The 25,208-nt window shown below is 40.3% G+C and overlaps 1 protein-coding gene across 1 annotated transcript in view; it reads right to left on the reverse strand.

Annotated features, from left to right (window-relative positions):
• Positions 1 to 25,208, reverse strand: part of slc4a5a (solute carrier family 4 member 5a) — a 35,627-nt gene that overhangs the window by 4,419 nt on the left and 6,000 nt on the right. Inside the window, exons 3-24 of the mRNA XM_042421375.1 lie at positions 24,359 to 24,571; positions 21,505 to 21,634; positions 20,408 to 20,568; positions 18,227 to 18,379; positions 17,557 to 17,679; positions 16,615 to 16,670; positions 15,146 to 15,303; positions 14,973 to 15,060; positions 12,987 to 13,141; positions 12,540 to 12,668; positions 11,902 to 12,076; positions 10,440 to 10,573; positions 8,278 to 8,549; positions 6,331 to 6,365; positions 5,732 to 5,923; positions 4,177 to 4,290; positions 3,189 to 3,350; positions 2,725 to 2,903; positions 2,441 to 2,513; positions 1,958 to 2,026; positions 1,349 to 1,522; positions 129 to 302 (exon numbers count right to left, since the gene is read on the reverse strand). Coding sequence (XP_042277309.1) covers positions 129 to 302; positions 1,349 to 1,522; positions 1,958 to 2,026; positions 2,441 to 2,513; positions 2,725 to 2,903; positions 3,189 to 3,350; positions 4,177 to 4,290; positions 5,732 to 5,923; positions 6,331 to 6,365; positions 8,278 to 8,549; positions 10,440 to 10,573; positions 11,902 to 12,076; positions 12,540 to 12,668; positions 12,987 to 13,141; positions 14,973 to 15,060; positions 15,146 to 15,303; positions 16,615 to 16,670; positions 17,557 to 17,679; positions 18,227 to 18,379; positions 20,408 to 20,568; positions 21,505 to 21,634; positions 24,359 to 24,571 — 3,119 coding nt within the window. The remainder of the gene's footprint in view (positions 1 to 128; positions 303 to 1,348; positions 1,523 to 1,957; positions 2,027 to 2,440; positions 2,514 to 2,724; positions 2,904 to 3,188; positions 3,351 to 4,176; positions 4,291 to 5,731; positions 5,924 to 6,330; positions 6,366 to 8,277; positions 8,550 to 10,439; positions 10,574 to 11,901; positions 12,077 to 12,539; positions 12,669 to 12,986; positions 13,142 to 14,972; positions 15,061 to 15,145; positions 15,304 to 16,614; positions 16,671 to 17,556; positions 17,680 to 18,226; positions 18,380 to 20,407; positions 20,569 to 21,504; positions 21,635 to 24,358; positions 24,572 to 25,208) is intronic.

A 25,208-nucleotide genomic window follows, 5' to 3' on the forward strand; every position in this document is an offset into this window, starting at 1 on the left:
CAAACACACACACACACACACACACACACACACACACACACACACACACACACACACACATTAAAGACTCAGATCCCCCTCATGATTCATTATTCCTGCAGGGGGCAGCAGAAGCTCAAGTTTCTCACCTCTTCCTCGCTGTTGTCCGGTTTGGGCCTCTTCTTCTCTTTATCCTTCCCCTTCTTCTTGTCGTCATCCTTCTTCTTCTTCTCTTTCTCCGGCAGCAGGTCGTCCAGCCAGGCCAGGTCATGCTGGGAGAAGACCATGTCCAGCATCTTGCGGACCACCATCAGACCCAGGATCTGAGGGTTAGAGATACACCGACACACAGGCCTCGTTTGTACGTCTTATTAACATTCATGTCATAACCAGGTTATGATCTGCACATGATTTAGCTGCATGGCATTTACAGATGACATTAACATGAATCACTGGTAGATATACACAGTGAAATCAGATCACTTCCTCTCCTCTCCTCATGTTTACACTATTTAAAATTGACATTAAACCTTCATTCATGTCATGTTTCTTGCCGTGCACTAGCATCACTTTTGATAAGAATGTTTCATTTGAAAATGCTGGTTTGTTCAATATAAGAAAGATGATTTCTGGCTCTATAGTGTTTAGCAGCAGAGTTTAGCAGCAGCACATCTCTGTTTGATCCTTGGATGAAGCCTGGATTTTATTCTTATTATCAAATTATATCCAACTTTCTTAACATCCATCATGCATGTTAAAGCAAAAACAGCTGCTTCTCTTCCTCCACACAGACACAACAACACAGGATCCCTCAACAATAGATACTATATCTATAGATCTATCTATAAATATACAGAGATACTCTTTGGACGGGGCAGTAAAGTTTTAGCGCCTGTAAAGGAAATCAAAGACCAAAGGATTGAATTATCATTTTAATGTGCAGAGTTTTGCATGTGTGCATGTTTCTGAGAGAAGGAATGTGTCTTTGGAGGCCAACTCCTCTCTTTTAGGCCCAAATAAGGTACCTTGGAGTAAACAGAACATGTTAAGGGGTCAAAGGCCACATATAGTTTGGGGCTCTTATATGTGGCTCTTATCTAACATACATGTGCATGTAAATGTTTATCATAAGCTTGTATGATTTGACCGATCGATGATCATTTCTTTGTCTCTGAAGACTATAAAAAGGTCAGTTTGACTTTGTATAGCGAGACGGAGGAATGAGTTCTGTCTCCTTGTTGATTAATAATAACTTCATTAATCTTCAGATTCTGTGCTTTTATTTCTGTCTTTGTGTCCAGTGTTTTAGTAGCAATTCCACTACAATCCCCTTAGCATAATATAAATAACAGTCTCTTCTATCACGTACCATAACAGGGAAGATGATAGCCAAGAAGGTGGATTTGAGGACCCAGAGCACAGCCAGACATATGATCTGGATCAGCGTGAACAGGTGTACCCGCCTCAGAGGAACATGGCGGAGGAAGGAGAAGTCGGGCTGGTGCTTGGACGGCATCATGTACAACTTAATCCTGTCCCAGAACTGTGGATGGAAGCAGGTGGCAGAAGTGGAGGAAAAGGTTTGAAAGGCGCAGGTTAATTCCATGCAGACCAGTGCTATGAATGATTAATCCTAAATTATTTGGAGGGGGATTTGTATGCTCTGGAGGAGCACCTGCTCACCCAGCCCTGAGCTTTAGGTTGTTAAAATCATCAAAATGCCACTCTGTTACTCTAGATATCGCTTATAATGAGACATCTCGCCATCAGAAACACAGTCCAGGCACCCACAGGTACACTTTATATATTCAACCCAGGGTTTCACTACCAACCATGTCTGCCTGCCTGCTTGTTAGATTACTTGGCAGATTTAAATAAGCTGATTCCTGCTTGCTGTCAAACTGTAATAAGAAAGATGTCCAGCCCCTATAACTCAATTTATTATGATAAATAAGATCGCCATCTGGCGACATCGTACCTGGATCCCACTGAGGGAAGCTACGCCCATGTAGAGGAAGACACCATACAGCACAGGCATGGGGATGAACTGCACGTGACAGAAAGGACAGAAACTCATATTATTATTATTATTATTGTTGTTATTCATATTATTATTAATATTGCAACAATGCAATGTGTTTAAGTTGCTAAATTGCCTACACTATAGGCAGTGATATGGTGGAAAATAATAACAGACAGAGAACTTTGAGCACTAGAAGGAGAAAAACCACCTAATATGGACAAATTATACTATATTTATAATTATTATATAGTTATATATATTATATTGTCAGGAAAGCATGTGTTCATGTTGTAATCGTGTCAGTCTAAAGTGGTAAAGTAACCTGAACTCAGATGGCTTTGCCCTCCATTACAACCCTGATTACAAGCAACAGGAAAGAGTTCACAGCCATGAATGATTCATGTGACTCATGTCAATCATCCACAGTGTCCTTCATACCTTAAGTATTGGAGCGAGGAAGATGGAGACTCCGGTGAGAACAAACACCAAAATACCGGTCACTCTTTGTTCTCTGTATATTGGACAATGATGAAATGTACACAAGAGACTGTCAAGTCAATTTCACGAGCTCTCTTTCTACTTCAGCTACAGAACAAAGGACTTAGCAAAGTGTTTCTCTCATACTGTCACACTGCTGCTGGCAGCCTGAAGGGATTCTTTTCCCAAGTTGCAGTTTTCTTTTTATTTCTGTGTCTTGTGATTTAATTTATCCTTGGACCAACCTGACCCCGAGGAACTGCGGCTGCTCTCCGGGAGCGCTCGACTCACTCTCCATCTTCAGAGAGTCGATGTGGGCGATGGAGATGACGGTGGCGGCGACGTACCACGGCAGGCCCAAGAAGGAGCAGGCGGCCATCAGGACGCCCACCCAGAACAGATCCAGATGGTAGCCGCAACCTTTCTGTCCGGGACGACAGACACACAGAATCACTTTTACAAGAACAAATATCAGCTCGTAAACCAAGAATAAGCAACAAAATAACAACAAAATAAATTTGTCAAAGTGCAACATATGAGCAGCAGCAACATTTAATAAAAACAATCAGGAGAGATGAACACTAGCCATCAATATATATATATATATATACCACCACATATATATATATAAACAGAATTCAAATGAAAATTGAAGAAGATTTGACTTGTTTTGCTATAATCAATCCATTTCCATCAACAGCACACCTACTTTCAGTTTGTTCTCCTTGCGGTTGACAATGACGGCGCTGATCTGCTGGTCCATGAAGATGAGGATGGTGACGAGGAGGGCGGGGACGAAGCTGGCCACATAAACCCACCACGGATTCTTACCGAACGGCATCACCAGCCAGCCGCGACCCGGCCGAGTCGGCTGGTGGGAAATGACAGGACATTTTATTTAAAACACAGCTCATCTAGTCTGAGAAACCAAGAACATAAAGGAAAGACCAGCAGTACTTTAAAGTTATACCCCGTAATGGTCCTCATCAGTAACCAGTCTGTAATGACCTCTTTATTCAGTGGTTTACATAGTGAGTAGCAGGTCCACCACTGCACTGGATTCAAATGAACTTCACATTCTCAAAGGACTCACAGCAAACAATTAAGCGAGTTATCCAACGTTCCTGTTTGTAATATGATCTCACTGATATCAGCCTCAGCATTTACTGTTCACTCTGCTGCAGCCGTATCACAGCTGTATTAAATTACTGATATAATTACTGCTAATGCAAACTAAACATTTCCCACTGCTGCGGCTTCATTTTAAAAGCATTCAACTGGTGAAACACATCTTTCATTGTAAAGCAGTCACAGGAGGATGCCAGACATTTTGACAGCTGATCGCTTTTAAATATTGAAGAGAGAAACAGAACAATGATCAACTGCAGCGAGCTGCAGGCGGCTGCACACCTCCATCTTCTCAGGAAGGGAACCGACTTCTTTAATTGTGCCCAACGCAGTGCAGCGTGTTTGCTGATGGCATGATGTGAAAAGGACTTCTTTATTAAATGTTAGTTTGGTGGCTGCGTTGTTTTTCATGGACCGTTTACTGTCGTATTAAACCAGCAGCCATGAGGACTGATGTGTCAGGGACTATAACTATAACTATTTGCATTAATTCATCCTGTCAATAACTCTGTTTCCAATAGCTGTCTTATTTCTGAATGAAACTGTAGTTTGAGAGTTACTGGCTCTACCTTAAACTCTGTTGGGACGATTAACTTTGGCGTTTTGAGGCCTATCAGCATGTCAAGCCCCACGAACGTCATGATGGACATGAAGATGGAGAAGTCACTGATGAGTTTCCTCAGCTGGTGGAGACAGAGAGACAAAGTGTCAGAACAGCTCAGAGGAGAAACAGACATTTCTTTGCAGAAGTGAAAGCAGAGACGAGGTCTGATATGAGGCAAATCATAAATATTGAAAAAGCTGCGCTGTGCCCGGCTTCGCTTGAGTCAACAATAATCCTTGTGTCTGGAAAAAGAAGGGATCAGTTTTTTGTATGTTTGACTATCCAAATCCTGTTAGAGATCAGACAGTAGACAGATGTGAGCAGCACGGTGGTGTTGGGCCCGAGGGGATCGTAACAACACAGCTATACAATCAACAGCAGGTCGCTGTGCTGATAAAACCACATGAATTATCAATAAACCAGACGTCTGCAGCTAATTTCTGCTTGTTACATCTTGTTTTGGTTTCAGTTTCTCAAAGGAAAAAGAATATTGCACCACATGTTATAATCTGTCCCTTCTTATATCAGAATTCATGCATTGTGTTCACTATTTGCATTTAAATGAATCTTAAAGGTACCATAAGGAGGTTATGACCACTGATATGGAACAATGTTTTTTATATGTATGGTTTCACTGATCAACAGTCTGTGGCAGTGATGGCAAAAAAACAAGTAATGCAGTAAGTTAGAAAACTCCTCACAGTCACCAGTTTATAAAGCCTGTCATAAGAATCATGTACAGTAAAACACAAACCTGTTTGACTTATAATATATTTTATTATAATATTAAAACATGATATTATATTATAACTTAATCTAAAGGAAACAAATTCCACTAAAAATAAGTAGCTAAAATAAACTTAATGCATCAATGATCTGTTCATCGTATCATCATTATCATCATTATATTTACTGATACATCCGTCAGCATGGCGACGGAGACAGATCAGCTGCCTCAGGGTCTTAATGCAGCCGTTATAACACCTGACAGTGGAACGTCTCCTCCCTTCTTATTTCTGCCACAATACAACATTGCTCTGATTACATATCGTTGGCAGCTGTATTCATATTTTCTAATTGTTTTGGGAGGCCCTGAACCCTCTGAGACTGCTAGTTCTGTTTCTGTGTGCTAATTTCCAAAAGCAGAACTCAAAGCTTCGTGGTTCTTCTTACTCTTGGGTGATATTTTATGAAATGAAACGCGCCCACAAACGGAGCGGAGCAGGTAGCCAATTATTCTAATGATCTAATCTCATGAACAGGTGTCATTTATCAAGTTGAAACAAGCAATTTGATGCAGTTAAGAGAGTTTGGTAAATCAGGAACACTCACATGAACAAGCCTCACAGAAAAAGTAAGAGAGATTTAAGATGAACCAGTGAATGTAAACTAACTAAAGGAAACTCAACAGGCCGCCTTTAATTTCCCTTTTAATCATCACGCTTCGATTGGAGCCTGTTCTCTGAGTATTTTTAAAGATAAGACACATAGACAGATCGATCAATAGGTAGTTTTGTCACCTTGGTGGGGAAGTAGCGGCTGAACTTGAACTTCTTGAGGGAGACAGTCATAGAGTAGGTGCCGAAGAAGAGGATGAAGGACATAAGGGCCAGATCGGGGACGTACTTGCAGGAGTTTCCCACCAGAGATCCTCCGTACTTCAGACACTCCTTCTTACTCAGCTGGCTCCAGTCCAGAGCTGTCACATTCAACTGGGATGGTGGGTGGCAGTGGTGGAGAGACAGGAGAGGATGAAGAAGAGTGAAGTATGTTGACAAAGACATGGAGGTAAAAGTGAACAGAGACAGTGAAAATATTCAGCACAGATGTGAAGTTATGATCCACGGAGGAGAGTGAGCGAGGATGATGGGACAGATGGTGAGAAACAAACAAAGGACAGAAAAAGGAGAGCGAAGCGACTTCATCGTCAGACAGAGTTGAAACATGGGTTCGCTGTAAACAAACCAGTGCTGCCGTTTGGGCTTCAAACAGCCCCTGTTGTAATTCATTCTGGGGAAAAGCTGAAATGTCACCAACCCTTTAAACTTTCAGCTTAAAATACAATGCACCAAAATAGAGTCAAAAAAAAAAAGAAAATTGAATTAAAACAAGCACTTACCCCAGAGACACTAGAGCTGTTATCTGGCATTGGAACTAAACCATTGAAGATCATTGCAGCCACTGTTTATAGACGGGAGAGGGACAGACAGACAGGGAGGTTAATGAGACAGAAAATGAAGAGGGGGGTTGGGAGGAAAACAGAAGGGAACGAAAAAGAAACATAAAACATTATGAGAATCCAGCTCCTGGACATTGCAGAAAGCACTCTGCAGACGAACAAAGAGGTACTCACCGAGAGACGGCAGCCAAATAGTTTGTGCATGGCGAAAACAAACAAGAGACAAATCAGTTACAGAAATCAATGTCAACACAAATTACTGCAATTTTCAAAAGTAGTAAACACATTAGTGAACATTTGAGAATTAGTGTGATGATGGAAGGGAATTTAAATTGGATTTTATTAAACCAGAAGCTACTTCAAGCAGGTAATCATCATACACCAATAAAACCAAAGAACTATGATACTTTCACGATGAATTGATGTTGTTTTCCTTTCAACTTAAAGGTACCCTATGACATATTTCACTACTGTTGGCGTTATGGACCAATGGTCTCTGTTTTATTGGTAGCATTGCTGAGAACACGCGTGTGCTGGGGAACGATTCACATCATGCTGTTGTTTGTACGCAGTAACGTGCAGTGAAGAAGAAGAAGACTGCGAGCTAGCAAACAAGGATGTAAACTATGCAGGAGTTAACATAGTTTAAAAAATCCACTTTGTACATGTTTTTTGAAAAGGAAATGCACTCAATACTTGAGGAACATACTGCATTTAACACTTAATATAACTTTTGTTTGTTTACAGGAAATCTCCACAGGTCATCTTTAACTGAGTGACATTACATGTTGACACCCTGAAATGGCAGCAAGAGACACTCGTTCCACATACACGACTCTAACAAGTCACATTAACATTATCGATGGTTTATAATAAAACACACCAAAAGAATAAGAAAGACAAAACATTTAACATCGAGAGCTCCAAATTCATCTGGTCTGAATCCCGACTGTTACACATGAGATCGTTTTACTTCACGTCTAAAGGACAAACCTGCAGTTTCACATGTTCAGCCAATCAACTAAAACATTATGAACCACCGTTTATGAACACACCTGCAGGTGTTTATTGGTTTCCATTCATTTCACTATGAACATTAACTTACTTGTTGAGATGATTAATCTTAAAGTCCCTTCATGTCTAAAACAGCTGCAAAGTCAAATATAAACAGAAATATCTTTAAATATTATTTGTAATGAACAATAAAAAAATCTAAAATAATTCTGATCATCAGGACTTTGAACACAACAACTGTAATCAGACTTTTAATCAGATGTGGCTGAATCCTGACTGGTGTTCATGTAAGACGCAGTCGCTCATAATGAGAAGCTGACTGAGAAAATATGTTTTCAGGGCTTTTAACAATAACTTTATTTAATTCATAAATTCATTTATTTTGTCAATGTTATCATGTTTACTTCATCTGTGAGCAAGAATCACTGTCAAAGCTTTAACATCGACTTCTGAACAACATGTTGATAATAGAATGCAAAGGACAAGCAGTGATCATCATGAACATCATGAAAACAATAACATGAATTAAAAATAGGCTGTTCCACACACAAGCGTCCTTAAACGCACCAAAACAGAGATTTCATAAAGAAGCTTCTGCTTGCAGCTGCTCGTCCACAGTTTAAAGAAAACAATGCAGCTGATGTTACGGATCAGTTGTATAGTGAAATGAGCTGAAACCAATAGCAGGAAATCAATCATTATAACTATGGTATGCTTCAGAAAATGATTGGTGGTGATGTGAATGTGATCACTACTTAATTGCCATCAGCATTAGTGAGAAACTGCTCGTCACGTCAGTCTACTGAACTCTAAACGAGCCGCCTCCTTGTGGAGAATCCTCCCGTATCTCCCTGAGCCAAGGCGTGAACTCACTCGGGTCCGGCGCCAGGCACTCGCACTTGTACGCAGTGACGTAGTCGGGCTTGAAGTTGGTGTTGATTGGGTAGTATTTGAAGGAGCCCACCATCTTCTTGATGGCGTCAGAGATGAAGATGAAGGAGATGAGGCTGGAGAAGCCCTCCTCCGTGAAGCGTGTCATGTATTTGATGATGTAACTGGCGTCGGTGGCCACCAGGAGGAAACACTGCAGGCAGGAGTGGATGCCGATCCACAGACGCAGCTCCATGTAGTCGATGCCGTTGTTCCTTTGGGAGGGAGAGGTCAAAGGTCATATCCGGTATGTATTCATATGTTATCTGTATTCATAACAAGAACATACGCAGGACTGTGGTGCTCTGGGTCAGACATCCACTCACACTCCTGAGGAGATTCATCTTTCATTGTAATATTTTATGACAATTTCAGTGATTTTATGATATTTTATTATTGTAAATTTAACTTATTCAACTCCACTCATCTTATGGTCTGTGTGATGTCATCAACATCATCTGTCAGTTAGTTTATACACAGTATATATGAATATCTCTGCAGGTTTCTGGTGACTCAACCAACAGTTTGTGTCATTTGTGCACTGAGCTGCAGGTTTTATCACTATCAGTGTCCTGATCACATTTAATCATCCAATCTTTATTGCAGCATTAGTGAAGCACTTTATTCATGTTTTAAAGCTGAGTAGCTCTGCATTAAGAAAATATAACATACTTGTTTTCCTATAATATTTTCTATTAGTGTCGTTTAGTATTTCTGCTAATTAACTGAAACTACTGACTGTGTTTTTACATATTTTGTGGTTCTGCAGTTCACTGTGTGGTGACTGTTTTAATTAGGAGCACAGCGGTAAATAATGAGTATTAATCAGAATGTCTGGATTCATTCGGGGGGGGGGGGGGGGGGGGGGGGGGGGTGAATTACGATAAGAAACGTTCCTCCAGCAGGTGGTGCTCTATGCAGCAGCGAGGAAGATGAATTACTCAGCAGTTTGACAGGTCGTTAGATTCAGTCGTGTCTTTAAACCTCAAAGTTTCTGCCTTGAGATCAAAGATCTGAACCAGATACAGTTCCTGAATATATGATGTTCTGAACAGACAGGTTTCTTTATTGATTAGTCTAAATCTCTTGCATGTTATCCTCGCTGGCTTAAATCTCTTTATTAACAATATTGATCACATAAATTCTCACAATAACGATGTAATTATTTATAAGACACTGCTGTTTGGAGCAAATATTTAAATATTCCTTCTATTATTTCTGTTTGTTCTCCTCTTCCGGCACATACTGGGAGCACTGGTCTGATGGAGTGGACTGATCAGATTTTACTGGTCACTGACTCTCAGAGATCTACTGTGATTCTTCAGCTCATGATTCTTTGATGCCATCGCAGGACCTGGAGGTAACTTTTACTTCTGAAGATTTGCAACGATTTTTCCTGATGAACACATTTTAAAATGTTCTAACAGGACTTCTCTTCCATCTGTCTGCTTCCAGGAAATAAAGGTACGTTTCTGTTCTGGTCATGTGATCACATCCAGATATTTTGTGATGCAAGATGTTACTGATACAGTTTACAAAGTCTTCTTCCTTTTATCTGTTAAACCACATTTCTGTCTGTTGTTCCTGCGATCGACATGCAGATATCTGGAGAAACTGACCTTTGACCTCAGTCATGAATCAAAGTCTGGAAACCTTTGTATTCTTTCCTGTTTGCTTGTTCCTAGAAGGCAAAGCTGACTGTTTCATGTACATGTGTTATTTATTTATCTCCTATTATATTGCTGTATAAATTATATATATTTATTTACATTTCTAGTGCAGTGTTTGTTGTTGTATGATGGTTGGGGGGGGGGGGGATTTTCTGTTATTGTTGTTGTTGCTGCTGTTAATTGGTGTGTATGTTTTAGTTAAAACTTGAAAATAAATAAAATAAAATAAAAATAAATAAAAGTGATTTTTGATGGCTACATATAAAGCACTTTAAACCTCTGAGTGTGACTAGAGTCAATAACAGAATCAAGTCTGTAGACCAGGATATTCATTTCATGATGGGATTATCTAATAATCCTCTAATTGGTATTAACGAGGGTGTCCTCTCATGATGTCTGCCTACTGCAGTGTCATTTGGCTCTGAAGAGGCTCACTTGCTGAATTCAAACAGGAGCTTTTCAAAGATGAGGATGGGTCCAGTGGAGCTGAGGATGATAAGGGGCTGGCCGCTGAAGAGACAGAACACAGAGCCAGCCAGAGCCGTACCCAGGAAGCTCTCCATCACACCCTGGAAGAGGACGACACTTAATATACACTCAGAGTTCACAGTTTCCCCGAAAATACGGCTGGAAATAAAGAATTAAAGACAGGAAATGATGCTGCAGCGTCGATCACGTCTGTAAATCAAACCAAAGAGAAACAACGAATACAGCAGAAATGTGTGTGTGTGTGTGTGTGTGTGTGTGTGTGTGTGTGTTTGTGTGTGTGAGTGTGTGTGTGTGTGTGTGAGTGTGTGTGTGAGTGTGTGTGTGAGTGTGTGTGTGAGTGTGTGTGCGAGTGTGTACATACTCATGCATGTGTTAGTGCAAAGGTTCTGATAATAGAGAAAGACGTGATCTGATGTAAAACCCTGATGACCTAAAATAGTGCAACGTCACGGTGAAGCAGACTTGCAGAGTCACTTCCAGACACTCGCTCACTGGAACCAATTCACATCAAAGAGACTTCACTGTTTTATGACTGAACAGAAAAATGAAATGAATCACGATGTCTTGTAGTTTTTCCGACATGCAAACAACAGACTGACATGCTGAAATAGATATTATTGATTCAAGATTATTGATTGAGGACAAATGAAATTAAAAACAGGAAAGCAGTGTCACTTATATGACAAACTATCTGTGCAAAGGTAAAGACTGACGATACATCTCACCTAACCTGATCAACATGACACACAGATTACAGCAGCTTCCTGCGCTGACACCAGCTGATTTTAATCTAGTGCTGCGTTTATATTTGGCTTATAGTGCTCTGTTTTTAAACACATGTTAAAGCAAATGTGACTTGGCAACCGTATTGATCGAATGACATTTTTTATGCCTTTGATACTTGAAAAGTAGAAAGATGAGTTGAGAAAGAGACAGAGAATGACAGGCAGGTTAACAGCCCTCCCTATCGGCGGAGAAATATACATGTATTGGAAATATCAGGTGAATTAAAACCACTGTTGTGACATCTCAAAGCAGCTGTTGTAGATGTATTTCTTTGTTTTAGATTAAGCATAAATTACCAGATCTGTATTTCTTTAAAGTGCATTTTCGCAAAGAAATCATTTATTCTGGACAAAATCTGTCACAAGATGTTTGAATCCAAAACAAACCTTTAAAGCTTTTTAAATCAAATATTCTTTATATTTGCATACTGGATAACTATGGAACCTTCTAACTATATAAACAAATAAATACATACTGTACATAAAAATGCAATGCACTGATGAAGAACTCATTCATACTTTTAGCTGTAACATCTTCTGGAAACACTACAGTAGTGAATAAACCTCAGTTACATGCAGTAAATGGACTAAAATAACCAACTTGTGCTGCTTCCTGAGTTTACCTGGTAGTTGTCCGTGGCGTCTCCCAGCAGGCCTCCGAAGGTGATGGCGTTGGTGATGCAGCCCAAGTAGATGAAAAGCACAGCAGAGATGGACTGAATGTGGAAACCCTCGTAGAAATCACTAGGCACCCACGGCAATTTCCTCTTTATGTCCAGGTACAGACCACCACAGAAGCTGTTGTACATGGACACACACAGTGGTTAGGATGTGTCACCTATTCCACTTCTCAGCATGATACATATTACTTTCTCTAAAGCAGCAGAGTGGAGAGTTTCCCTCGACTGGATGTGATACTTTAACAATGATTTCAAGTGCCATCCAAACACGTCTGTGAGCAGGAGACTGTTTGACATTTGACAAGTTTCTTTTCTACATCATGAAAAAGGTTCTTTTGACAATTTAAAGATAGATTTTTCCTTTCTATAAATCAACTCTCAGTTCCTGCGTCTGATCAGGATCCTCAGCTGAAGAGCTCATTAAGGAGAATCTGCATCTTTTGGGGAGTTGAATAATTGCACAAATAATTTTCCTACTTTGCCAAATATTGATTAACTCATATTCAAATTTCCTTTCAATATGCGGGTTAAGTTTGATCCAAAGCTCTCCGTGGTCTGCCATGTGGCTCGTGACTACCTACCGTCCAGTGAATGCCAGCTCCTCTCCGAGCTCGTGTTGCGCTGGCATCTCTTCATCCTCAGCCAGGCCTCCTCCTCCTCCAGCTGTACCGTTCATCTGCCCGAGTTCATTTAAAGAAAACACTGACTTCCTGTAGAAAGGATACATACAGCACAGATGGGAGTAAATATGGGGCATATCAATTCATTAATTTGTGTGTGTTAAAGGAATAATCCTTTAAAGTGTGAGAGCTGCAAGCTCTGGCTGATGCTTGCTGACATTAAGCTCTTACCTCTGAGTTTCATGCAGGACAGAATTATTTTGCTGTGCAGCTAAATCTTTGACAAAAGAAGTTGTTTTTGGTGAAGGTTTAACTTCATCGGGTGGTTGAGACTAAACATATTGCTCATTGTGCCACAGCTGAGGGCTTAATGTGCATCACACATGAGGTGGATGGTAAAACTCCAACCTTTTGTCAGCCGAGGGGACTTTCTTGGGCGGCTCAATGCGGATTTTGGGATCCCATTCCCCAGGCGGAAGCACAATCACCTCGTCCAAAAACTCATCTATGCCTGCGATAAGGTCCTCTCGATCTCTGGCCTTGTAGGCGACATCGCTGAAGAGCTAGGAGAGGGAGAGAGAGTAAACTCGGCTCGTATCGTGGTGATATTGATCAGTATGTACTGTTCTGCGTCTGATAAGAAGGATTCGGCTCTTTCCCCTCCTCTCTGATGACTTCTGGAGACTTGTTAAACATGAGTTTAACGTTTAAATTGTGGAAGATATATCAACACTTTGACCTCAGTTGGATTACATTCAAAAACAACTGCCAGTCAGTAACTAATCATGCTCTAGAAACACTGAGAGTCAAGTGCACAGGAGCATAATTCAGAAAAACACAAAGGGTTGTTTGTAACTGGCAGTGATTTGGGCTTTGGTCCAGTCTGGTTTTGTAAATGGTTGCTGTTGGACACAGACCTCAGGTCCTTGGACCAGTAAAACACAACACAGACTGAACATCACAGTGAAACTTCTAAAAGTTTAAAGCAGCAGGAATCTGCAGCCTGCAGAGGATATAAGAGTAGTATGTAGAACCATCATTGATTTTCTCCCTCCAACACAAACAGCTTTACTCAATTTTGGTCTGTAGAACAATCACTGAATGTAAACTATTGGAGGCTTTTCTCATATGCTGCCAAGCTTGTAGATTCATTTAAATCTATCTTATGTTACAGGCTGCCTGACTCTATGTTTAATAGTGAACACTTAAAGGACCAGGGTGTAGCATTTAGTGGCATCTAGCAGTGAGGTTGCAGATCCAACTGAATAATAATAATATTATATTATATTATAATAATAACAAAGTAAGCACAAGAAGAATAAGAGTGAGCCTTTTGTCATAAAATAGAGGAGAAAACATTGGCATGAAGCTGTGCTAAAACAACCCTGCTAGCAGGCTAGCTCTGTCAGGCGCAGAGAGCTAAATGCTAATGTCAACATGCTAATATGCACAATCACAATGCTAACATGCTGAGGTTTAGCAGGTATAATCTTTGCCATCTTAGTTTAGCATGCTGAGTAGCACTAAGTATAAAAATACAACTGAGACTGATGGGAGTGCCGTTATTCCTGCAGGTATTTGGTTACTGAAAAATTAAAATGTTGACCTAATGATGGCACTGGATGAAACGTTATTACAATTTATCCTGCGGAGATCATGAGTAATCCATCTAATAGATGACATGTGACCCTTAACCACAAATATCAATCTCATGGTGGCGCTACAGGGAAAGTCAGAGGATCACGGAGGTCTTTAGGATTTATTTACTATGAATGTCCGTTCAGTTAACTGACTGACGTCCAATGAGCCATGAGCGCGGCTGATCAGGTGCTACTTGCACTGCCAGACCAAAACATATTCGTGATGTTTTTTATTTTTTTATTTAATTATTAAACCGCCAGAATATAATGGAGGTGAACTAAAGGTTACTAACCACCAACATTACTGTCAGTGTTTGATCGTGGCTGGTGAACATCCTGTTTCTGGTGCTTGCTTGAACTTAAGCAAGTTCAATTTAAAATAACAGCCTATTATTTCTTTGCTACATGCATCTGCTACTAAATAGCACATTTGGCTTTGGGCTCGGTGATATAGGAAGCAATAACAACTGAAATGGTATTCAGGAGCAAGAATAACACTCCCATTAGCAAGCAATGGGTGACCAATTATCCCAATAGAAAGCCTGCTCCTAACTGATGCTTAACAATCAGCATCACTTCCAGATGTAATTAAAACACAATAGCAGGGTATCTCAGTGGATCAGCGGTATAAAGCACATGCCAGATCAATTTTAGCTTCAACTCCAGTCTTTCTCTTCCCATGGGTTTACTGAGTCAGTGTCACTGCGCCCTGTCTAATAAAAATGATTTTTAAAACACAATGACGGGCACTTACATCATCCACCATTAGCGTTGCTATGGCTCGCCCGATCTCATTATACGACTTGGCCTTTCCTTGAGGTCCCAAGAGAATAAACAGGAATCTGTAAAATGATTAGACAAATGTGAGGTATGTGCAGGGATGGCAGGTGAGGCTGACAAAGCATCAGACACTGCAGATCATTTCACCTGGTGGGTACGGGGACTTCAGTCAGACCTCCTAGTGTTGTAGCTTGGGCCAGGCGGACAAACGCTACGAAGGGTTTGTTGAGGAAATCCACTTCACCCACCAACACATTGGACGCCTCTGCGTCTCTCGGGATCTTCTTCATGAATTTATTTTTCAGCTGCAGAAAGTGGAGGATCAGAAAGAGACACAGCAGAGTTTATCCCATTCCTATAAATATTTCATTGTTTTGGTTAATTCATGTGTTAGCCTATATCTATATATATATCTATATATATATATCTATTATCTTTGCTGCTGCGATGACTTGATCTCCCTACAGAGGTCATTAAAGATTCTTCTTCTCATCATTTGCTACTAACAGCCTCCCTCAACGTGGCAGGATAGTCTGGAAGGACATCATTCAGTCCGAAGACGTTTGCAAGATAACAAGACTGTGTTGTTCTATTAGCAATAAACCTCAAGAAACACCAACCAGGGAGGCAAAACAAATGTAGGCTGACACAGCTGTAACTAAAAGAGGGATAGCAAGCTAACCTGACCTGTCTGATTGCATGTAAAGGTGTGGCAGGAAACTGGACGGCAGCACAATAACACTCAATAATAGAGAGCCTTGCCAATAACCCACAGCCTGAGTGTGCGGCTACATGTGAGAGCCTAGCACGCGGACCGCACAATGAGATCCATGTTTCCCCGGTGCCAGCTCAATATTGACAGACAATGTGGCACACACACACAAACACACACACAGTAACAAACTATCACTTGTTCATTGTCACATGTGACCTACTGTAGGCCTGTAAATACAATCTGAACACTGAGGCAGCCTCTCATAACTAGGGTACTTAGAACTGGACAACCAGTACTCGTCCTCATAGCCGCACAAACAAATAAAGGTCATAGTCCACATCCCAAAGTCCCACATAAATTGTCATTCATTTATTTTTACACAGTATTCATCAAAGTGAATGACACTTAATCCTGACCTGTCCGTTTGAAAGCCCAGTAGCCTAATCCGAGCGATGAGCGCACGCCCTTGCATCGGTGCAATCATGTGTCTCCGGGTTTAAACCACATTATTGCATCAGCCCAACAAATGAGTGAGTTATGTATTTGCACGCTTCCTTTATCACTAGCTGTCAACCTTCACTAGCAACCGCAATGAGAGATTGATGACACTTGAGACAGAGCTGGCTCTCACCACTCTGGTGAAACATCAATTCAACACAACACAACGTCTTACTGAGACATGAGCTGGTAATCTCACCAATGATGGAAAGCAACAAAGTGGAAAATGAGAATACACTCCAGAGATATGCTTCCATACAAATATATATATATATATATATATATTTGCTATTATGAAATGTAGAAAGATGAATCTGGCCATTGCTGTAAAGTCAGCTTTATCCTCATTCAGTATCAGTATGTAATTATGTAAAAGTATGTGAAGAAGATCAGAGTGAGTTACCTGGTCTGAACTGGGAGTATCTGCAATATCATTCATACTCCTGCTCTGAGCGTGACCTGCAGGCCAGAAAACAGCAACAATAACAGTTCATTACATGACAGATATTTCTACTCCGACATCGTTATGTAGAATTTAATGAAAGTGTAAAATAAGCAACTAATAAGCAACATTATGGTGTTATGTTCAAATGTGTAACAATAAATACATGTATGACAAATGAAGAGTGAGGTAAAGCAATAAAGCAAAAAAGATAGAAAGTTGTTTTTTTTACTACTTCTCCCTTTTTTTCATCTTTACAACGTTGGCAGTGATGTTTAACAGATTGTATGAATTATCAGTTAGGGAGTGATTCTTCCAGATGAAAATTTGAAAACCCATCAAAAAAGCAATAGGAGTGAAATTGGTCTTTGTAATGTGAAACACAGGTTACTGCACGAATCACTCGCTCAGTATCAAGATGCTAGTTGAAGATGAGAAAGAGGGAAAATCAGAAGGTAACAGTTTAATTTGTGGAGATTGAATGAATGATTGAGAGACCTCCACAGATGTGTCTTACGGAAGACGTTTCATTTTCATGAGCTCTTATCTAACAGATTACTGCAGTGAGCTCTCAAACTTCAACAACCATCATTCTTCAAAGTTAAAATAGCTTGTGTGTGTTGGGATGGATGTGGTTTATATCTCTATCTGTTATATCTCACAGAGAAAGTTTACATATTGGTCTCATTGTGAGTCATTGTGTCCAGAATGTCAATAAAAGCAAAAAACAAAATATGTATTTAGTCTGGATGTGTAAAGTGATGTCTGAGCCTGTTTCAGACACTTTACCTCCCTAAAAATACTCATGAAAACATATTTTATTAAGAGAACAGTGTGAGAGAGAGACATGTTTACGGCTGGGAGTTGTAACACCAAACTGTGAACTCATCGACCGTCACTTACGCAGGCGGCCGTAGCTGGTAGGCTGCTGTTTCATTCGGAGGTCTTCTGTGGATCGGTTGAAGTTGGCCATCTGCCCCGGTCCTGGCCCCGGACCCGGTCCACATCGAGGCCCCGCAGTCCGATCTGGCGAGCAGGACGAAGCAGAAAACAGACACAAACAGCAGCAGAGCGGTCAGAGGTGGTGCTTGATGACTCATCTAGCAGTATGTGCTGTGCACGAATGAAACGAGGAAATGCTACAGCGGTAATTAGCTCATCAAACATTAATGTATCCCCTGTGGAGGATATGAGCCTTGTTGACTCCAGGAGTGCATTCAGTCATTTACCAAGTGAGTCAAATATATGCATAATAAATATATCAGAGGCTGCAAAATTATACATGACGACATAAAGGACCAATCGTAAAGAAAAATGGCTCCATCTCAATATTACAGTGTCATTTCACGTGATGGTATGTTATAATATATGCTGTCCAACCTTGCATGTTGTATTATTAATCATGTGTAGCCAGTTGCAAATGCCTCTAATTTTACATATAATTTTCAAGCTCTGTCTGATGACTGATTCACATTATGATTATTATTATCATCAGTACAGAAGGTCGCACTACCTTTTTCTTTTAGATAGAATTAGATGATGATTTTCAGTGGCTACAGATATGAACACTCACTGGTAGAGGAGCTGGACTTGCCCATGTCGGCGAGCGAGCGGTGGATCGGCTTCTTGGTCTGGTGTCGATGTTTCCTCAGCAGGACGAAGCTGATCTTTTCCCTGAGGTCAGGAGAGATCATGCCTTCCTCGATCTGTCTCTCAATGATGTCGTCTAGAAAAATACACAGTTTTATTTGTAAAGATGTGTTCAGTCCAGTTTAGAGCACACAGCAGGGTCAGAGCTCCCACTCCCAGTTTCCCAGTTCAGAAACTAAATATGATGCAGAGTCACGTCGAGATAGTGAGCGCTCTTTGGAAAACTCTTAAATTGTGTTTGTGCTTTAACTCTGTATGTACAACATCCTGTGATGTTTCCAGACTACAAGTTAAAGTCAACAAGAGACTATAGTGAGCAGCAGTAAAGCACTGTTTGGTGTTCAGTGTAAAGAATGACTGCTGGCTACTGCAATGGAAACTGTTCTCTCTGATCAGTTGACAGACACACTACATGCTCATTTGATATTTATAAGCCAAACTTACTTCATTTAGAGAATTTAGAGAACTCCCTGCAGGAACAGTGAATAGCCGAGTATTCCTCTACATAGTGATAACAGCTCAATTTAACAAACAAACAACTAAATTAGATTTTGCTCTACAGGAGCATGGCTGACTGGATACAAACTGTTCTGTCTCCTGTGTTTTCAATTATGATCGGTTGAAAGAAACACTACATGCTAATTTGATATTTATAAGCCAAATTTATCAATTATGTGCAGTTAACATATTTTGCTCCATATTTTAAGGTGAAACGTAATAATGTGATGCAGTGTAAACAGATGACTGGTGAACCAACTAACTTTGCACTTTAAAAAAAACACAATTCTGTAACTAGAATGTCTTAATTTGTCTGGCGAGAGCTGTCAGCTGTTATCAATTTGTGTTTTTTCTCATTTTTTTCCATGAAAATCAGCATCTGAGCCAAACAAACCCAACTGTTGATACTGTGTAAAATGCTCATAAACATCTGGGACCACTGTGGCCATTCTTACTTTCCAGCATAAATAATTTAGTGATTTTAGTCTGAAAGGATCTTAACCATAGTGACTAACTAACCAATCACTGGAGCAACTGGTGGGAAATTGTGGTTTACGCTGTTAATCAATAATATTCTGGTATGTATATATGCTGTATACTGCACTGTGTGGAGCAACACTTAAAACTACCAGCAGTAGTTTAGCAGCTGAAACTGTAAATGCTGTCATTGATTCTTTTTCAATTGATTGTCTAATTGATTTATTGACTACTCCATACTAATGCATCTGCAGCTTCCGTTTTGGCGTGAGGTGAGTAGTACGGGGAGAGTGGTGAAGGCCTGCAATGGCAATCGTGTAAATAGTGAATGTTCAAAAATGGAGGTTAACTATAGTGACCCAGTAGCCTAAACTGCTTTTACTAAAGTCAGCTGGTTTGTCAGCTAGTTGTAAAAGGAGCCATGAAATCTTAACGTCCATGCTAGCTGGCTAAATGCAGCTATCAACAATGTGTCTCAACAATGTGTCTCAAAATGGTCATGAGTTAATACTATTTTAAATTACTTTTTGGGTACAAATTAGATTATTGGTTCAATTAACACTGCAATGCTAACCGATGACACACAACTCCATGACAGCCATGACAACGACAGCGCACATTAGCAACATATCTATCAGGCTCTGTGGTGTAAAATCTCTCGAAAGTCAAACTATTTAACTATTTAATTTTTTAACAATGCTTCAATACTTTCATTTGTAACTAAAGTGTTGTGTCATCTTTCAAATTTGTGCTCAATAAACTATTAATAGAAAGTGTCTGCGTAGATGCAGTTGCAGCTAATAAAATTAATCAGTGCAGGTGTGTCAGTTAGGAGGCACTGCACATTCTTGCTAATTGGTAAAACTAAATCAAACTTGTAATTAATTTTATGAGGTACAGGTGTTTAACTGATATCATACTGCATTCTCAGGGTTTTGTAGGGAGCTCCATGATTTCCTGTGCAGTTCACCACTGGTTTGGTTAGCTAACAAGATGCTACCTACAAGTTAACATTATATATACATGGAATTACTTCAAGCCAAATCCTCCAAAAAATCCAGAGAGTTGCAACTGAATTTTGATTCCTGACTCACACTATTAGAAATACAATCAGTCCTGAACATCTCACCGACGATCTGAGGCAGTGAGTAGCCTTCCAGGTCCAGCAGAACCGTTCCTGTCTGGAGACACGTCCTGAGCTCGAAAAGACTGTGCAGGGACAGCGTGGACACGTGTGGTTTACTCCACCTCTCTCCTCCCTCCTCCACCTTCTCCTCGAACTTCACCCACCTGAAGGCAGGAAGAACCCAGAGAGAAAGAACAGGTGGTGAATACACAAATGTCAAGCTTTCTTTGAGCAAACCACTCAACTCTGCTGGTGATGCCCACTGCTCATTAAATGTCTGTGGTTGGACCTGGAAGCTCCCAGGCACGACGCCATCTGAATGTGAAGCAGGTGTTTGTGAAAAGATGCAGAGATGTCAGTTGAGTTCACCCACAGAGGAAACCCGTGCTGTTCAGTGTGTGGCTTGTATGGCATCACACGTCCAAGAATCTCTTTTATGACTTTTTCCAGCACCAAATAGTGTGTGAACTCTACTGTTCTGAACTCATTGTGATCTCTCCTACACTACATAGCTGTAATCTAGGGGTGAATTTGCTTGAGCCAGATTTAATTTCAAACGGTTATACAACAGAGGATTAAAAATTATTCCTACACCTGAATTTACAAACGCATCGTTTTCTGGTGTTTTTGGTGTTTTTGGTCTTTACTTCCAGTTTTCACACAGAAAAAGATGGCATCTCTTCTGGAAACATCACATTTCTTCTAATCTATCAAACAAGATGAGTTTGTGAATACTTTTGGAATGAGATATTAGCCATGCAGTTGAAGAATCATGCATCATTTTATATCTACAATCGACCCGCTTCACAGTAGACATTTTGATTTGTCATAGCAGGAAAAGCGCAGGTGGAACTAAGCTCCATTGCATTTAATCATCTTATTAATCCATGCCAGAGTCACCATGCACAACACCTAAATGGTATACTGGTATACTGGTTTAACCAGGCTGATCAATTCTCATGTGGATATTTTCCAAATTAAAATTTTGAAACAAAAGCAAAACAACATAATAAATAATAGCAACTCTATTTCTGAGGACTAGGAGTGTGACTGATTGTGCCTGAATTGATGTGTGTGAGTTTGTGAGTGTAGTCGTGCACCTGGCAGACTCCTTCCACTCCAGCTCGTCCCCTTCTCGCTGCAGAGTGTCCATCTCAGTGAAAAGTGTCGGCGTGGGCATGTCATCATCTTCACTCAGGATGTAACGTAGCCTCTCTGCTGCTGGAGACACTTGATGAAATGAAAGAATATTTTTTATATTTTTACAACTTTCAAATTACATGATTTGGTTTTAACAGGCTTCCAGGATTATAAAACTTGCAACATAATGTTATAAAGAAGATGTTTTAAAGTCCAACTGAAATAATATTTACTCTTTTTGCAGTCAGAAATAATGTGCATGTGTTTTTAAATGAATTAATAGTTTTTTATGATTAAAAGGAAGAAAAAGGGTCTTTGGGGAAAATAAAGAAAGGCTCCTTTTGCCGCAGCCAGCTGGAGGGGCGTGTCGGTATCTGTGTTTGATTGACAGTAGCGGGCAGAGTGCTGCTGTAGCTACATGTCCTGGACAGACAGTGTGTTGATAGGAATGGTATTGAAGAGTAAGAACCACACCAGCATCTAACGGGTCTGAAGTGACATTTGCAGATATGTTTACATGCTGCTGCAGCAGAGCAGCTAATTAGCTACCTATCCTGCTAACTGACGTTAGCGGTGCACTTTTCCTTTGTGGTTCATTCAACAAACTATGGCGCAGGACGAGATGTGTTCATGTTTGTAAGTTAGATAAGAAGGAGACATTAGCAGGGAAGCTAATGTGGGTTGATCAGGGTCCATGGCTCTTGTGTTGTGTAACAGGATTCTACCACGTTACTGCTTTACGGCTGTATGGGAACGAGGTCTCTAGCTACCGTATGTTGGGGGATAACTATCTGTATTCTGATGAATTAATACAAAACTAGGGGGCGCCATCATGAAACCATGAAATATAAAATATTTTTTTTCTCCTTTAGTTTCAGAATAAATTACAGAGCAGAGATGTATGCTGAAGCTGAATGCTGAGCTTTAATACATTTTTATCTGTTTGTCACAGTAACAGCTTGGCTTCACTGCTTTAATAATAATTATAATAATTAGTGACCTGGGGCTCAGCGCTGTAGCCTACAGCATCTCCACCATACAAACAGGATGTCCCCTTTCCTGCGCTGGGCGTTAAAATCAAACTGACCTTTCACCTAAACAACATTTATCATTTATGAATGTAGAAAGCCATCACTGATACTCATCAACAGACGTGGAATTTGTAATTATAAATCCTTTAACTGACATCTTGTTTAACCAGCTGTAGGCTGTTGTGTATCGTTCCATGTGCTGTATTTCCTCTGCTGTACCAGCAGTAATGATTGCAGTATTGAAGCCTACATCCAGATTACTACCTGATTATAGGTATTCAATCATGTGCCTTCTGTACGTACAATCCATTTCAGTGTTGTATTATCTGTATGGAGGCTAACATGGACTCGGGCTTCATAGATGTGCTGCAGGGTAATGACTTGTCAGCTGGCCACATTGCTGCAGACCTATGGACTGAGCTGTATGCTAATTACTGTAAACAGGGTGTGTCTTTTAATGCCACCAGTGATCAATGATATTGAAGGGCTGTATTGACAGAAACCCAGAGTGGATTCCACTTATGTGTTGTTTTTTTCTGAATGGGAAAGCAAAGTTGAAATCAGCCATGCAAAATCAGAGTTCCCATTAAAATTAAACATTTGTGACCATTTACATCTTGTAGTTTACAAACTCCTCCCAGCCCTGTGGATATTTATTAATTACTGTGGTTGCTAAACAGACAAGAACCCAAAAGAATGATGATCATCAGAGTCTATTTTCCTCCCTGTACTCTCTGAGTTGCTGGGCACCATTTTCTCCTGCTGTAATCCTCCCGCTGGCACTGGCAACATATGCATTATTGATATTCACGTATGTGTATGTGCAGATAGTCCAGACATGGTTCATTCCTCTGCTGCCTTACTACTGATTGCACTACACTAATTCATCAAGGTGGAAAACCTTCTCAGCCAAAGTCTGTGAGAGTCAAAGCAGCAGTGTTGTGTCGGTCTTCTCATTACTCCGACCTGAAACAGAAACACTCTCAGCCTGTGTCTCAGGCTCCTGCTGTTCACTGTTAAAACTGCTGGAGGGAAGCAAAATTAAATGCAAAAACTGTAATACATGACACAGTCTGACTCATGTCTGGGTCAGTTTTTTGGATTTTTATTTTTATTGTATTTTTTTTTTAAAATATTTGAATCAAGAGCCACCCTGGCAGCTGTGCACAGCAGACATTTCCTATAAAGCGCACTTCACTTGAGCTTTCTCTACTTATTTCCCTTTGCAGTCTTACTTCCCTGCAGTCATAGCACACTAATTAGAATGAGAGGCACAAGTGTGTTAGAGGCTGTTCACAGTGTTTTTCCTCAACAGACATAAAGCAAGCTGAGAAATTATCATTATTTATTTTCTAACCCTTGTTCCTAGTTTTTCCTTTATTTTACAGTCATAAAACTGTGTATAAATGGAGTAAATTCCTCCATACAGTTAGCACAACATGTATTACAGAAGTAATGTTGGACACAAACCAGATCTATGATCAACCTCTACCATGGTCTCTTCATAAATAGTTCAACATTCTGGGAAATACACTTATTCACTTTCTTACAAAGAGTTAGATGAGAAGATCAATACCACTCTCGACTCAGACACCACTTTAACATTTGGTTTCACAAAAGCACCTCGGTAGAGGTCAGTAACTGAGAGAGAGCCAGCAGCCAATCAACATGTCAGCCCAGAAATCCAACACAAAGGAAACAGGAAGGGAGATGCTGATACTGGTTGGAGGCTGCCGTCAAAGTGGTTTAAGGAAGTTCACAGTTCTTCTGGCCACTGACTTACTTGTACGGTTGATGTCTTGTAGACTCTGGTCATTTGAATCCATGAGTCCTTCCTCCATGTCTATGTCTCTGTACTGGTCGTGCTCAGGGTGTCTGTGGTGGCTATAGCGTCTATCTCTGTCCACGTCGCTGGCCTCACGACTAGAACGCCTTCGCCTGCGTTTGCGTCGATATCCTCGAGGCACTGGAACGCCGATGTAGATGGACTGATGGTCTGTGGAAACATTTGGATGGTTCCTGAATCGTAACATGAGTATATATTCATGTATCCCACTTTACAAACGGTGGCTCATTTAAATGCAAAACTGACACTCAAGTGTTGGTTTCTGTGGAAGAAAACTCTGGCAATTTACTTGAGGAACAAGTTTAAATAAGATCGCAGTTTTTCCAAAACAAGTGACTTAATGTGTTTAATGAATGTTCGATGACTGACAGCCAATAACATTGGCAGATTGTTAAATGAGATCTTTCATTAATCCCTCATACAGAGGAGTGTTTTCATGAATGTTAAAGCACTTTAACAAACTGAATAAATTATATTTCACAGCCCATGTCTGCTTTTTGACAACAGCAGGGTTCTCTGTTGGCACAGTCGCGAATAAAAGCAAATCAAGTCTATTCAGAATCATTCAGTCCTGTAGCTTTCCTGTGATTTAATGTTTGGCGTGTGTAATCCCTATTTTACAACAAAAACCTGGATGATGTGAGTTTCATCATCTGCTGGCAATTAAGGCGTCGCTGTAAAACTAATTGCACACAAAAGTCCATGTGGAATAACTAAACAAAAGGGAAACAGAAAGCAATATTAGATGTTTGGGAACAGAACAAAACCTGCTAACCTGCTGCACACT

The sequence above is a fragment of the Thunnus maccoyii genome, chromosome 9 (genome assembly GCF_910596095.1).
Source record: "Thunnus maccoyii chromosome 9, fThuMac1.1, whole genome shotgun sequence".
NCBI classification, from domain to species: Eukaryota; Metazoa; Chordata; class Actinopteri; order Scombriformes; family Scombridae; genus Thunnus; species Thunnus maccoyii.